Genomic DNA, 13,918 nt, shown 5'->3' on the forward strand with positions numbered 1-13,918 from the left:
CTTAGGCAGGTGCAGCTCTCTCGGCACCCAGCCAACTTCGGCCTCGTTACTGTGGCCGCTTAGCACGTGGCTGCCCACGGCTGTAGGGCTCACTCTTCTGCCGGCAGCCATGGCAAGCCGTCCTGGAGAGAGGTAAGTGTTCGTGTCCCAGAGACTGCAACTCCCAGCCTTGCAGTTAAGCTCAAAGCCGCCGGGGCACGGCTAGGAAAGCCCAGCTATGCAGGGCCCTAGGGGTGGCGGCGCTCTCCTCGCCCGATGCCCCCCGCCCCGTTCCCAAGCGGACCAATCTTCCGAGCGGGGCAGCCAGGCTGCCGCGGGGAGATGGCGCCAGGTAGGGAGCCCGAGGACGGGGCCGGTGTTGTTGTCGCCGCAGGGCGAGGGCAGAAGGGCACGGCACGGCACGGCTGCTCCGCGCGCCCCCGCCCCAAGGCGGGAGTGGTGGTACGCGCCTCTTCCCCGCCTCCTCCCCAGCCTTGAACGAGGCGCTGGACGCTTTTCCCGGCGGGAGGAAGCGCACGAAATAAAAACAAGTGTGTCCGCGCTGAGGGAGGGGGATTTCTGCATCCCCTCACCGACCGAGCCGCTGTGCCCTGTTGCGGAGCCGGGAAAGCGAGGTAAACTTTGTCGGCCGTCGGGAGCCATGGGAGTGAGAGCGCGCCCGGCCGGTGCAGCGGCGCGAGGCTTTGTTCCTAGGGGGGCGGAGGAGGTCTGGCGGCGGGGAGGGCAGGGAGGCCCCTTGGCGGCCGCAGTGCCGTTCCGCGTTTGGGACTGAGAAGAGACGTGGCGGTTCGGGGCAGCTACACCGGGAGCGGGAGGCCTGCACTCTCGACCAACGGGGGGCGCGTTAGGGCGGGAGAGGGGTAGTTAGTTGCAAGCGGTGGGACTGGCCGGGGGCTGGGGCATATTTCCAAGAGGAATCGGGAGCGCCGTCCGCTGGGACAGCGTTCACGAATTCGCGTTACCGGGAAGGTAAAGGTGGCGGAGCGCCGCCGCAGGGCAGGATGGCGCCGGGCTTGAGGGCCAGGCCGTCCGCAGGCAGACTCCGGCCGAGGGGCCCGGAAGGCGCTCTCGTATCTTTGTAGTCAAGCTGGGTCTCTCCATGCTGGGCAGCTTAGTGGTCAGGCACGCGCCTGGAAAGTTACTTAAACCCGTGGGTTTGTCAGGCAGGGAGATCCCCGGTGTGGGACTTAAGTGCGTCTGGCAGCGGGAAGCCGCCCTCACGCCCAGCTCCGAGGCTCGCCGAGGCTCCACGGACAGCCCCTGCTGAGGCTGCCCGGACTACTGCAGCACATCTGTTCGTGTGTGTGATAAATGGAGTTGTCTTTGGTACCCACCCAGATCTCTCCCAGTGCCAAACTGCTGAACTATTGGCAGTGTTATGTTATTGGCAGTGTTTTGCCATCGCTGGCTAAAACTGCCAGCTGCATGAAGAAAGGTCAAAATCTCTGGTTGCTTCCTGGTGCCTTTACTAAATAAATAATCTTTACTGAGGATCGAGGTTCAGGATCTTTGTGTGTCTTTTGACAACTGTACAGGTCATAAACCTACATTGGTGCTGGCCAGGAGCGCAAGCTGGATAGCTCAGGCTCTAGAGCTGTGATCTTCCACGTCGAGGTGGTCTCCTGAGTGGTAAGGAGTTGCACGTTAACCAAGGGTCACATTTCCAAGCCTAGGATTAGGTGATAGTTACAGCATTTTGTAGAATTTGTTTTTTTTTTATTTTGGAATGCTGTGTACATGTTAAACAGCATTTTTTTTTGTGTTGAGGAGTGCCTGGTGGCATTACATTTGTAATAGCAGTGTTTACATTTTACTAGGTATGAAATGAAACAGTGGCGAGAGCTATAAGGGCGCTAGCTGTATGAATGAGACTGGGTCTTTTTAAGGTCATATTTGATAGGAAACTTCTGTATACTGCTCAACTTCATGACTGATTACAAACGTCTTAAGCTGGCTGATCTTCAGAAGAAACTGCTGCAGTTAGTTAGTCAAGTTTATTTATAGAAGGCCAAGCAGGATTTTTCCTGAAAGTAATGAGATTCTTGATGACTTTGAAGCTGTGAGATAGAACCTCTGAAGTATTTGAAGTAGTGGATTTTTAATCCTATATAGCCAAAACTGGCTTTTTGTTTGTGGTAATTAAATTGATTATTTCTAATAAAAAATGTTTATTGGAAAGCTTACTTAGTCAATTTGTTGGAAGTATAGGTGCTCATGAATCAGTGCTGCATTGTCAAGAGTTTTCCATGAGTTAAATTAAAACATTCCATTTCAGCATAGATGTGTATGTGATTATTTAGAGAAGACAGTGGCCACAAGTGGTTTAATCAGTGTTTTTTGCAATCTCTGATTTAATCCAAAGTACTTTTCTGCAGGTTGTTTTACTGAACAACTGTGATATTTTGGGATATCATTACCATTGGCATTACCTTCTTTGGCCTGCTCCTTTTTTGCTGGTCATTCAGAAAATATTTATATCTTGAACACAGAACCCACAGCAGGGATCTTTTTCTTTCTCTCTTTCTCTGCTGCTTGCAGATGGCATGGGAGTCCATCCCTTAGGCTCATCTGTCTCTTTGACGATAAGCTCTATGGCTAGCAGAAGATTGGAAGATATCAATGAGATAGTGATATAATAGTGCAGAATATTGGAAAAATACAGCTATTTATTTTTCATTAGACAAAGCTGATTGAGAGTTTCTTCATCTCTTTTGTGTCTGAGTTTCCTTCTCTGTAAGTGACCAAAATGACAGAGAATGAGTTGGTATTTTTGAGAGATGTGTGGGTCTTATTTGGGTAAAACCTTATTAGTATTGTTACCCATGTATCTCCTAAATATGCTCTTTAACAAAAATAGAGATGGTAACCAAAACAGCAAGCAAGGCTAAAATTGCAAAACAACTGTAGTGAAGGGAAACCAATGCAAGGAAATTAATTTAAAAGTAACTAAAGATATAGAAACTTATTGACTGGTTAAGCATTTAATTTTAGGGCTTAGAGTTCAGTTTTATTCCTAGTGAGATTTTCTAGTGGTGTTTTTCTGGCTGCCAGTTGAAGAATCAGATATTAATTCATTTGCATGCTGGAATAATCTCCTGACTGTACAATTCCTACCATAGTAACAAGTGCTGAATGTGCCTTATCCATCAGCTTCACAAAACTTGTCAAAAATTTACAGCTTTGTTTTTTTGCCACAGTTTTGCCCTTTAAATGCAACTTTTAAAGTGTTGCATGGGTAGTCTGAGTCCTAATTCTCATTGAGCAAAGTTGAGAAGATCGCAGTGGAAGTGATATTAAGTAAAGGTATTTGTTTACCTCATGTTGATGATTTAAGAATTAAAATGTATTGCTTGAGTGAAATGACACTGTAGAGCAGTTCCTTTTGTTTTTGATGCAGAAATTTCAGACATTTTTAGCGGTGGGGTGGATCAACAGGCTAAGACTGACCAGCACCAAGGAAGTGAAGCTTAGAAAAGAAGAACCTTTGCAGGTCAAGTTAACTTTAGTTCCTGCACCTCAATACAGAGGGCTCACATGCGGCACTGAAAGTAATCAGAAGTGACCATATCCTTATGAGTGTCTTTATGTATTAACTACACACCTGAGCTATTGCTGAAGAACTTTCTCTTGGAAAATCCCTCTTGACGAAGATTCTTCAGCTATGAAGGAAGATGTGTGTGATAGGAGTGGGGGGCAGGGAATGACATAATGGTTCAACCTTTTTTGTTTGTTTATTTGTTTTGGGGTTTTTTGTTGTGTTTTTTTTGTTTGTTTTGGTTGGGCTGGCTTTTGGATTTTTTGTTGTGGTTTTTTTGGTGTTTCTCCCGGCCTTAGTACCTTTGTGGCTGGAAGGCAAGAAACAAGCCAGGTGACTGTATAGCTTCTCTTAAAGTCAGTTTGGTCCCTGCTTAATTTTTTCTTACACAACAGGGATATGTAAGTATTTGTGGTGTTTAGCAGCAAATTATTTTAGTGAGGGATGGGAAAGCAAGCATTCAGGAAATGTCAAAGCTATTAAAGTTTTGGCAGGCCAATGTCCCCAAAGTGAGGACTGCCATTTGATGAATAAAAGTTACATTTCAGAAAAATAGCCTGCAATATGATATTATGCAACTGGGGATAGAGCAGTCTGCTACCCTGCTCCTTGCAGCACCCTTAAACACTGACAGGAGTGTACTTCATTGCATTAATTTTGGCTTTTAAAATTAATCCTTTAGTGCTTGAGCTGGCAAAATAAACATAAGCTACTTCTGGTAAATGAAAGACTAAAGTTTTTCTTTATGTCAGTGTAAGGGAGTCTGCAGTGATAATGGTGATGCATGAAAGTGCCCCCTCACCCTTTGTCCCCTCTTGATTCGGTAGTCTTCTGTATTGATGTATTTCACCATGTAACTCTGCTTCTGAAGTTGCTATTTTTTTGCACAGCTTAAGAATATAACTAGACTTGCATACTCAGGACTTGTTAAGCTCCAGAAAAGGGTGTAGTGTTCTGTGCAAGATATATTAAGGCAGAATTTTCATAGCCTGCAAGATCTGTTGTGTTTCCAGTGATAGGAAATTAACATCGCCCTGCTTCCCAGGGACTAGGTGTTCACTTCTTTCTTTTTCTCCCCCCCCCCAATCCCACTGTGCTATTATCTAACTACCCTGTGGGTACATACTTGTGTGATAACAGAATTGAGAGAATGCATTGCTTCAGGCATAAAGTGGCAGATTGATCTGCAGTAATCTAATGGACAGATGTGTTGATGCAGCCTGCTTTCAGTGTACCTCCACTGAAAGCCATCTGAGGAAGCAGCCTGAGACAGAGGAAGGGAAGATGCCGTTACCTCTTTGTAGTTCCTTAAGCTACATAGACACTCTCTTAGCTTTGGGGGTGACAGTAAAAGGATGTTAATCCATTTAGGAATGTATTTACTATTTCGGGGAATGAGAAAAAGAATGGTAATGTTTAGAAAGCACTCTATTGGGTTTTATGTATTCAGGGAAAAACGTCTAGAGTTCAGTTCAGTTTAAGCTTTCAGTCTTGCATTAATTTACTGAAAAAAACAAAAGCTTTGGTGGTGATCTCTTTTAAGCCTTAACCACATAAATAAAATAAAAAAAGTGGACTAGAGGTCATCTTTTTTCTTCTCTGTTCAAAGCTGTATACTTGCAGACTGAAAAAGTGAGAGTGATTTAGACTTTAACTAGCACACATATGATTTTCCTTTCAATTAAAATGCTATATTATTGTTTTTCTTGAAGGAGATAATTTTAGTTGGGGAAACTATGGAATCCTGTGATATGAGTTTGATCTTTTTTTATTACAAGGAAGCATGTGCATTAGACCATATATAAAATTTTCTATATACCATTCTACCTTCTTATCCCTTGCATATAATTTCTCAGACTCTATTCTCACTTGTCAATATAAGAAGTGTATTTACAACTGTCTTTTTAGTTGAGGTAAAATGGGTTGGCTTCCTTCTTCCATAGGTGTTCATGTACTTTTGCTTTTTCTGCAGCTAGTACTGCTAAAATTCTTTTGAGAAGATAAGGTAAAAAGAAGCTACTAGTGTGTAATTTGACGAGGGCTATTTATATTTCTGTAATATTGTCTTGTTGGATACCAGGGCCTCTGCTGAAATATTTTCTCTATCAGTGTCTCTTTCTGCCAATAAAAAAAAAATAAAGCAAGTTGCACCTTCTGTCTTTCAGCATGAAAATATCTTAGACAAAACCTTCAGGTTTTTGCAAGGCTTCATGATTGCCAAAATAGGGCACTTCTGTGTCTTAAATCATCCTTATTAATCTCAATGTGTTTTGAGGCTTTTTTTTTCTTTGCTGTCAGGTTTCTGTATTTCCGTTTTAATGATTCAGCAGGTTGGTGCAGTTGAAAGTGACCCAGGGACACTTCCATTTGGCTTACCATCTTTTCTCTGTAGGTGATAAGGAGGTTCCAGACAGCTGTGTGCTGTGTTCTGCATCTCCTTTGAGCCTGCTGGTCAGTGTCAGATTGCTGCTGTTGCTTCTTGCAAGGGCAGAAGTGACTATATACTTACTCTTTCTCCAGTCCTCTGCAGCTGCAGTGTCAGTAGCTAAGTTCTCTGAAACAGCTAGTTTAAATTTTCCTATTTCAGGGCAGCAGCTGCGTTGTGGTGGCCAGTGGATATGACTTTATGCGATCAGGTGGGTAAGTTGGTAGTTAGTAGGGTGGGTGGAATTGAGGGCAACCCATTGGGAAGGGGGAAAAATTGGTGTTTGAATTGTGGTAAATAATCCAGTATTCACAGAGGCAGGAAGAGGCAGATACCGTAGCACTGTGTTTGGGGTGCTCATCTGCAGTCTGGAAGCAAAGGAGAGAAGGAGCTTAAAGCTGAGCCTTCCACATCAGAGAGTGTACTGACTTAGAGGTCCTATGATTTTACCCCTTTATATGCTGTGCATGCAGACTCTCCCCTTACTACTACTTCAGTGCTTTAGTATGAGGTGTAATTGTTATACCAGGAGAGACTGAGATGTGCACCAGGAGAGACTGAGATGTGCTCTGGCCAGGTGTAGCACAAGCATTCCTGGCTGTTTGATACCAAGCGCAAGCTAATGAGTTACTCCCGTGAGAGTTTTTTTTCCAGAGGTGGGGTGGTTCATAACCCCTACCTTTAGCAGTGTTAGGTTCTGTACCACATGGTGGGCATCCTTGTTTTCTGCCTTTCATGGAGCCAGTGAAGAGGGAGACATAATCTGTGTTCCACAGCCTTGTATGACTTTTCCCCTAGTTGTAAATGTGTTAGTAATGGAAACACAGCTTGTGTGCATCCAAGCTTTTGTTTTGAAATACAACTTGTGTGCATCCAAGCTTTTGTTTTGAAATACAGCTTGTGTGCAAGCAAGGTTTTGTTTTGTCTAGCTTTAATGACTGATGGATGATAGTGACTTGTTATAGGATACTTTCCTAGCAGTCAGTGTCCTGGGAGTAGTAGCTGTGAGACCAAAGAATATCTTTGGGGGCATTGTGTATTTGTACTTCTGAGAACACCTGATTTCCTGAATATAGGTGTTAGGTTTTGTTTACCCAGTGGATCTGAGCCTTTCTGTAGTGTTTGCAATTGAAATGTAATTTTTAACAAATTGTTGATGTTGTACGTCTGCCAGGCTATGAGTAATGTGCCAGTTTTTTATTTATAATATGTACATGAAGAAACTTTAGGTGCCTGGATTTTGGTAACAAACCGTTCCCTTTGGTTTTGGTGAAGGAGTTGTTACCTGATCTTAGGTCATAAATATGTAGTCTGTTGCAGTGGTCAATAAGAGAGAGCCTAGGTCTATGGTTAAATTAATTATGTTGATGTAGTCAATTTACTTTGAGTTTGAAAAACCTCTGAAAACACTGACTTATGATCACAAAATATTTAATTAATTTAAGTCTTTTCTGAGGAGTGCTGTCTTTTTTTTTTTGCAGTCATTCATTTACTCTTGCAGCTATCAGCCACACTTAGCCTTTAGGATAATTTTTGTTTGCAGCTGAGATGGATTTGATTTAGAAGATGAAAAATCAAGTACAATTTATGACCTATTACTGCAAGTTCTGGGAAACCTGGCATTTCTAGTGGCAGTTTCAGTAAGTTAGGGTGTTTAAGATCAAACTCTGGAGGAGGATGTATGTTTTTAGTAGTAGATTGGATTTTAAGTAATAAATGTTTAGATTAGTAGATTTCAGTTGGACCACTGAGATTATTAGCCCGTTTCTTAAAATTCCTCTCTGCTTTCTCCTGTCTAGCCCAAATACTGGATTTTTTTGAGCGGTAAGGTTATAAGTGTCTAAAAAACCCTGCTATTCTATCTTAGCTGCTCTTACACTTTGATTGCAGCTTGTTGAAAGAAAAATTGTGTTTTTCAAGTATCAGAAACATGCACATTTTAGAAGTGCATCCTCAATCCATAAGTGAAATACAGCAAGTAAATATGGGCAAGTCTTATACACCTTCTTTATAGGTTGTGACTGAAAAGAAATAACTGACAATAATTCTGTAGTCGTTTTATGCATCTTTTGTGCTTTTTGTAACCTTGCAGATTTCCCTTTCAGCAGATATTCAGCACTGGCCTTGCTGAAATTAATTCCAATTCTGTGATATTTGGAGAGCTTTTCACGTTCTGCTGTATTTTATGGATGCCAATATTCTTTTACTTGTCTTATTTCCTTCTGTCTTATATACTGTGGTTACATGAAATAATTTGGTGCTGTCCTGCCACTCCTTTGCCTCCCTTCTGTCCAGAAGCATACTTAAATATGTAAGCTTGAATCTACTGTTAAGATTTATCTGTCTATATTCAATTACTTAGGTTTTTCAAGATGCTTAATGATGGGGCAGGAAAAGAAATGAGTTTAATTCTGGCATGACACTTAATTTTCTTCTGTAGACTTCTTGCCTTTTCAAGCTTAAAAATTTTGCATTTTCAGTCTAATATTTTGCTTTTATTTCTGTTCTGCTTCGTGGAATGTGCTTAATTTGTGATATTTTCTCCCCCTTTCCCCACCTTGGTAAGCACTGGACTTTACTCCAAGGAGTTGCTTTGCTGAAGCACAATGGTTTTGTTCTTAGAGTTGATGAAGTGCATCAAGGAATTTGTAGTTTTGTCTAGGAAATTAATCTCTAGAAGAGTTATTCCAGAAGGCAGCTAAAACTCTATTCCACAGGAAGGGCAAGAGTAGCATGTCCAAATCTTTTGGCTTAAGCTGGGAGTATTCTTTTGTTAAATATCTGCTTTCTCTGCTGTGCAAAGTTACTTTGAAGAAAACTAATTTTAAAAAATGCAGTTTTAACTTTTTATTTCTATGCAACTGAAACACTTTGACTGTCTCCTGTTTGTATACATGCTATTATTCACGGTTTTATTTTGAAATGCAGATGCTCATTGTGTTCTGAAAAGATAATAGCCCTTTTTTTGTACAGGTAGGCTCATAAATTGTGTCAACAAGCTGACCTTTCCTGAAAGCTAGAGACTACTTAATGAGGCACTCCAGCTTTCATTATGGCCTGCAGGAGATGGTATAACACTTCCTAAGAAAGAAGATTTGGAGGCTAATTGGGAAAGAGTGGCTGTGTTCAGCTGTGATATCTCAAATCAGGAAGTACAGAACAGTACCTCTGGGGGAAACCAGGACCGATACCTTGATTCATAGTCTAGTTTAAGATAATAGTATCAAAATGGTGGTGCAAGATCACATGTGGCTTGAAGGAACTGATGAATAATTGGAAGCATCTTTGAGAATTGTTTTCTAATTGCTTTTGCTCATTTGTGAAGAGGAAGGCCTCTAATGAATTAACACATTATATCAACACCCAGTTGCACTGGTTAGTGCCTTATCTGTGTGCTTTTCAGTGAAACTACTTTCTCTGCAGGTATGAGATTTTGTGAAAACATAGTTATTTTGCTTAATACAGAAAACATGGTTAGGCTGAGCTGGAACAAAATGTGAGTAAAGGCTTTCCTTCCTTTTAATACATTTTTTGATTGAGTTTTATTTTGTTTTTAAAGAATGTGGTGACTAATGTGTGGAGCACAGGACTGAAATTCAAGCAAAGCAGACTTTACTGTCACATGTTCTCACTGTATCTGACTCATGCTGATATAATCATCAGTAATATAGCTTGATACTGATATGCAGGGAGAGAGAATGATATGCAGGGAAGGAGTTTGACACTTAGCCTTCTTGAATGCATTTTCTGTCTTTTGGGATGCAGTAGTTGTTTCTACCTCTTGCAAAGCAACTTCAGTTTCTCAGGTGTCATTTGCATGGTGATGTCTCATGTTGCTTAACTAGGTGGAATTGTGCATCCGGTGCTTAGAGCAGGGCTATGGGTGTTGCTGCTGTGGGAGAAAGATGCTTCTCTTACAGTGTGTGTAGAGGGAGCATTGGCTGTATTAATGTTTTTGGGTAGTTCAGTTCACTTGCTTTGGCTTACGCATGTGGATGCTGTTGTAGTTAGTTGTAGTGTTCCAAAGACCCATAGAGCTGAGAAGGAAAAACATTTCACAACAGTTGGAATGTTCAAGCAGGCATGATTTTTCACTTCATTATACTTGAAGTGGTGTGAGAGGTGAAACGTATACAGAGCAAATCAAGGTTTTCCTGTGAGTTATGAACTATGTTTTGATAGTTCTCAAGAGTGGTGAGCTTGCTCCATTACTTTCTTAATGACACCAAATTGGGCACCAGTTCTATCTGTTTACTATGGCCATTACTGCTGTATGTGGTAATAGATTTGGGAATTTTAGTTCAAGTAATGGACTTGCTGTATTCAGAACTGAAGTTCTCCTGCAGTTTCTGAAACAGTGTTGTGCTCAGATGAAGATTGAATACAACTTCAGTGTGATATAGCTGATATAATGAAGTATTTCAGGTGTAGCTGGATCAATTAGTTAATGAAGAAATGTGGTGATTTTCTGAATTACACACTCTTCAGTATAGTGAAGCTGATAGATGTAACATGGGTGATAGCAGGATAGGTTTGCTTGTAAACTCACAGGAGCCACTGCTTCCTTAATCCAGCCTGTGTCCTGATGTGGTGAGAGTTTGATTTGGTATTATTATAGCTCTAACCAACCACAGCAGCTAATATCCTGTTTTAACACTTTTTGTGAAAAATGGGAATTTTGATGCTTCTGTAGGAATGAAACTGGGTTATTCATGTTAACAACTAGACTTTTTTTGGAAGAAGTAGCTTTTTTGTCCGTAGTTTAGCAGAACAAGAATCTTTTTTCAGGCCTTCTATAAATCATGATAGTTTTCAGCTTGCCTAAGAGAAAAATGTAGGAGGTTTTGACATCTAAGGTATTGTGTAAAATGCACTTGAGCAGTGGCAGCTCAAATGTGAATAAAATTGTGGAAATACTAGAAGAACTACCTCTCTTAATCTATGTATTTGCCTTTCCCAATATATTTAACTTCTCACTTTTTCACTTTTTCCTTTTTATAAAGCAAATTTGCTTCAAAGAATCTGTGTTACAGATGATAAATATTGCTTTTGCTATTTTATCATTGGGAAAGGACAGACATATGAAAAATGACTCTTTTGTGATGCAGGTGCCATTTCCAACCTGAACCTGCATTGAATCGTTTTGGTGAAGCATAATGTTGTGTTTGATAGACAACAGGGAAAAAACTGTCAGCTATCTGCTTTATACATGTCTGGGGATAGAGAGAGAAGAGGTAGGAACATAGTCCTTCGAAGAGAAATGAAGGATGCATGTATTCTGGGGAGTATCATATTAGTTTAAAAGAGTTTGACTTTTTGCTCTGGGAGGGACTGGGGGGACATAGTGTGAATGGGGGGAGATGGTGAACATTCCTGGAGGGAATTAATTTTAAGGTGACTTAAACAGAGGCTTTGATCCTTTCCATCTGCAGGTTGGCTTGTTTTAGCTTGTAATGTATGGGTAGCAAATTCCCTCCTTCCTTTTATGTTTGCAAAATTGCTCATAGCCCACACATGACTCCGTAACTGGAGAGAGATTGTTCATTCTTGCCTGCAGGAAGACATTTCTCTGTCTGCTGAGATGGAGTTCCAGACTAGATAGAGGGAATGCAAGAAAAAGCAGATGGGAAGGAAGAAAAAAGAGACGGGAAGCAAGGCTGCGCAACTCCTAATCTATGATATTTCAAGAAATTGGCACTAATCCATCTGAGTTTGCATTCAGAACAACATCATGTATTCTGCAGGATGAGGGAAGTAAAACTGCTCAGTATCACTCAAAGCCTCCCATGCATCTCAGTGTATAATATTGTGGTTGTCTGTAGGATGTGGGTACTATGTAGAAATGTCAGTGAGTTTAAGAAAATTTTCTTTATTGTCAATCCACAATAGTTCACTCTTATGAACATAATTAGTTCTTGTTTATTTCAACTTCAGACATCTTAAATATGAATAGAAATGATTACATATATTTAGGTATATGATTATATATATTTAAGTAACCTGAAAGTAAACAGGCGTTTGGTGATATCAAATATCTGTTTCTCAACCAAACTTCTTAAAGATTATTGAAATTGTTTTCTGTTGAACTTGTATTGCCCTGCCTCCTCTCAAGTTGCTCTTTTAAGTCAAGATTTTCCAAAAGTATCAAGATTTTCTTCACACTGTATTTTCTCAGAATTCTGCCCGAGTGCTTATCCTGCAGGTAAGATAGCACTCATCAGGTTAGAGAGATAATTAATCTCCTACCTCTTTTCCCACCCCGGACTAGGATGGGAAACCTTTGGAAAGGTTTGTGTGTGCATATATGTCATTTGAAACTTTTAATCTCTGTGAGGGTATATCATGCCACAAATGAAGATTTTATTTCTTGATTAAGATAGAAACTAGAAGCACATAAAAGTCAGTGCTGGCATAAGCTTCTAGTATTTACTTAGTGGAATTTTTTCCTGTGTTGCAGATCTCTCTTTGGTTATTTTAAGATCTCACAGAATTTTGTTCAGAAATGTGTTTCACAAAGACCACGTTTTAGGATGAATAATTGCAGTCTGTCCTCAGTTTGATGAGTTGTCTTGATACTTTTGTAGTTGCTGGCTCATTCTGACTGCTTTGGGGTCCTAAGGAAACAATATAAGGACTCTTCTCACCCACATCACAGAGGCCTTTTTAAAAGAAACTGGGGACAATTGAATCCTCCTGAACTCATGGAGACTTCTTGTCAGCTGCTGGTGGCTGGGCCTCTGCTAGTAGGAGATTGTGTATTCAAGGTTAAATTTGAGTAAACCAAGAAAAACATGGGGTGTTTTTTTATGTTTGAGAAATCTTGGGTGACATGGAAGTATTAAAAAAAAAATCAAAAAATTGGCAAATCCTGCCATTTTGCAGGTGCCAGAAGTGGTTTCTAGTAATAGAATTACTTTCTTAACAAATGTCTCTTGAAGAAAAAAAACTGATGACTAAAGAAAGTTGGGGTTGGGTGAATTAAAGAAAATTAACTGTGCAATACCTGCAAAAACTATTTTTTTTTGAGAATTGCGTTAGATATAGGGACTTATTATATGAGGACCTTTGGAGGTCCTTGGAGGATGATGGTATGTTGCTGTCTCTGTGGAAGTATTTGCCTCTAGATTTAGATCAGTCAACGGTAAAGAGAAACTCTTAGCATAGGTCACGATTTAAGTAGTCACTTCAGTAGATTATGAGCTGTACAAGCTCATGTTGGCTGTAATGCTTGGAAATGATGACATGAGTTGGACACCTGTAAGTGTAAAACTTCCAGGTAGTTAGATTCTTTTAGAAATTTTCACTTAGATGACCTTGCTTTCCTGAGACTGAGCTCACTGGAGCACCAAGTTGCATGAATGAAATCTTAATCTCAGTTCAGGGAGCCTGATGTTTGGAGAATTAAACCAAGAAGTCTATAAGGGGTTTTCTCCTCTTCACAGAGCACACTCATATGACTACATTCAGTCTCAGAGAGAGACTTAAACACAGCCATCCTCCAAGAGGCAGTGTAATAGAAAGATAATAAATATTCTGCAAAGTGTCATTATGACAAGACATTTCATTTAGTCTGAAGGCATCTGTCTGTACTCGCAGCACATGCAAGCAGTAAGAACAAAAAAAGGGCATCTGTATGTTGTGGTGTAGGTATTATACAATTAATAGCTTGTGTATATGTGCATGTTTTGCATGGAAAAGATTAATTTGTCATAGTTGAGTGTATAGAGTACAGTAGTTCAGGTTACTGAATTGCAGAGTTTGGTTTGGCTTAACTTTAAAGGATTTTATCACTTATTCTAAGAAAAAATACTTAACTCCACCCTTTATTTGGTTGCAAAATGGTATTTCTTTGTTTAAAAATACATGCACTGGTATTGATGTCTTACTACCTGTTCTATCAGTGGTAAATTTTGATTTCCACAGTTCAAGTTGCTATGATGTATAAGCATAATATGCTA

General features: G+C 40.5%; 1 protein-coding gene across 9 annotated transcripts in view; it reads left to right on the forward strand.

Annotated features, from left to right (window-relative positions):
• Positions 1 to 449: 449 nt before the first annotated feature.
• TNS3 (tensin 3) overlaps positions 450 to 13,918 on the forward strand; it is a 201,379-nt gene continuing 187,910 nt past the window's right edge. For 5 of the 9 annotated variants that reach the window (XR_003916164.1, XR_003916163.1, XM_029963192.1 and 2 more), the window contains exon 1: positions 11,578 to 11,710. Coding sequence is in view for 6 of the 9 variants with exons in the window: in XM_029963192.1 (XP_029819052.1) it covers positions 11,636 to 11,710 (75 nt within the window). In the remaining 3 variants the exon portion in view is untranslated. Of the gene's footprint in view, positions 615 to 11,575; positions 11,711 to 13,918 lie in introns of those variants that run through there. The other 4 variants (XM_029963195.1, XM_029963196.1, XM_029963197.1 and 1 more) reach the window with 2 other exon arrangements.

This window comes from Manacus vitellinus, unplaced genomic scaffold (assembly GCF_001715985.3).
Source record: "Manacus vitellinus isolate BGI_N305 unplaced genomic scaffold, ASM171598v3 scaffold_55_pilon, whole genome shotgun sequence".
Classification (NCBI taxonomy): Eukaryota; Metazoa; Chordata; class Aves; order Passeriformes; family Pipridae; genus Manacus; species Manacus vitellinus.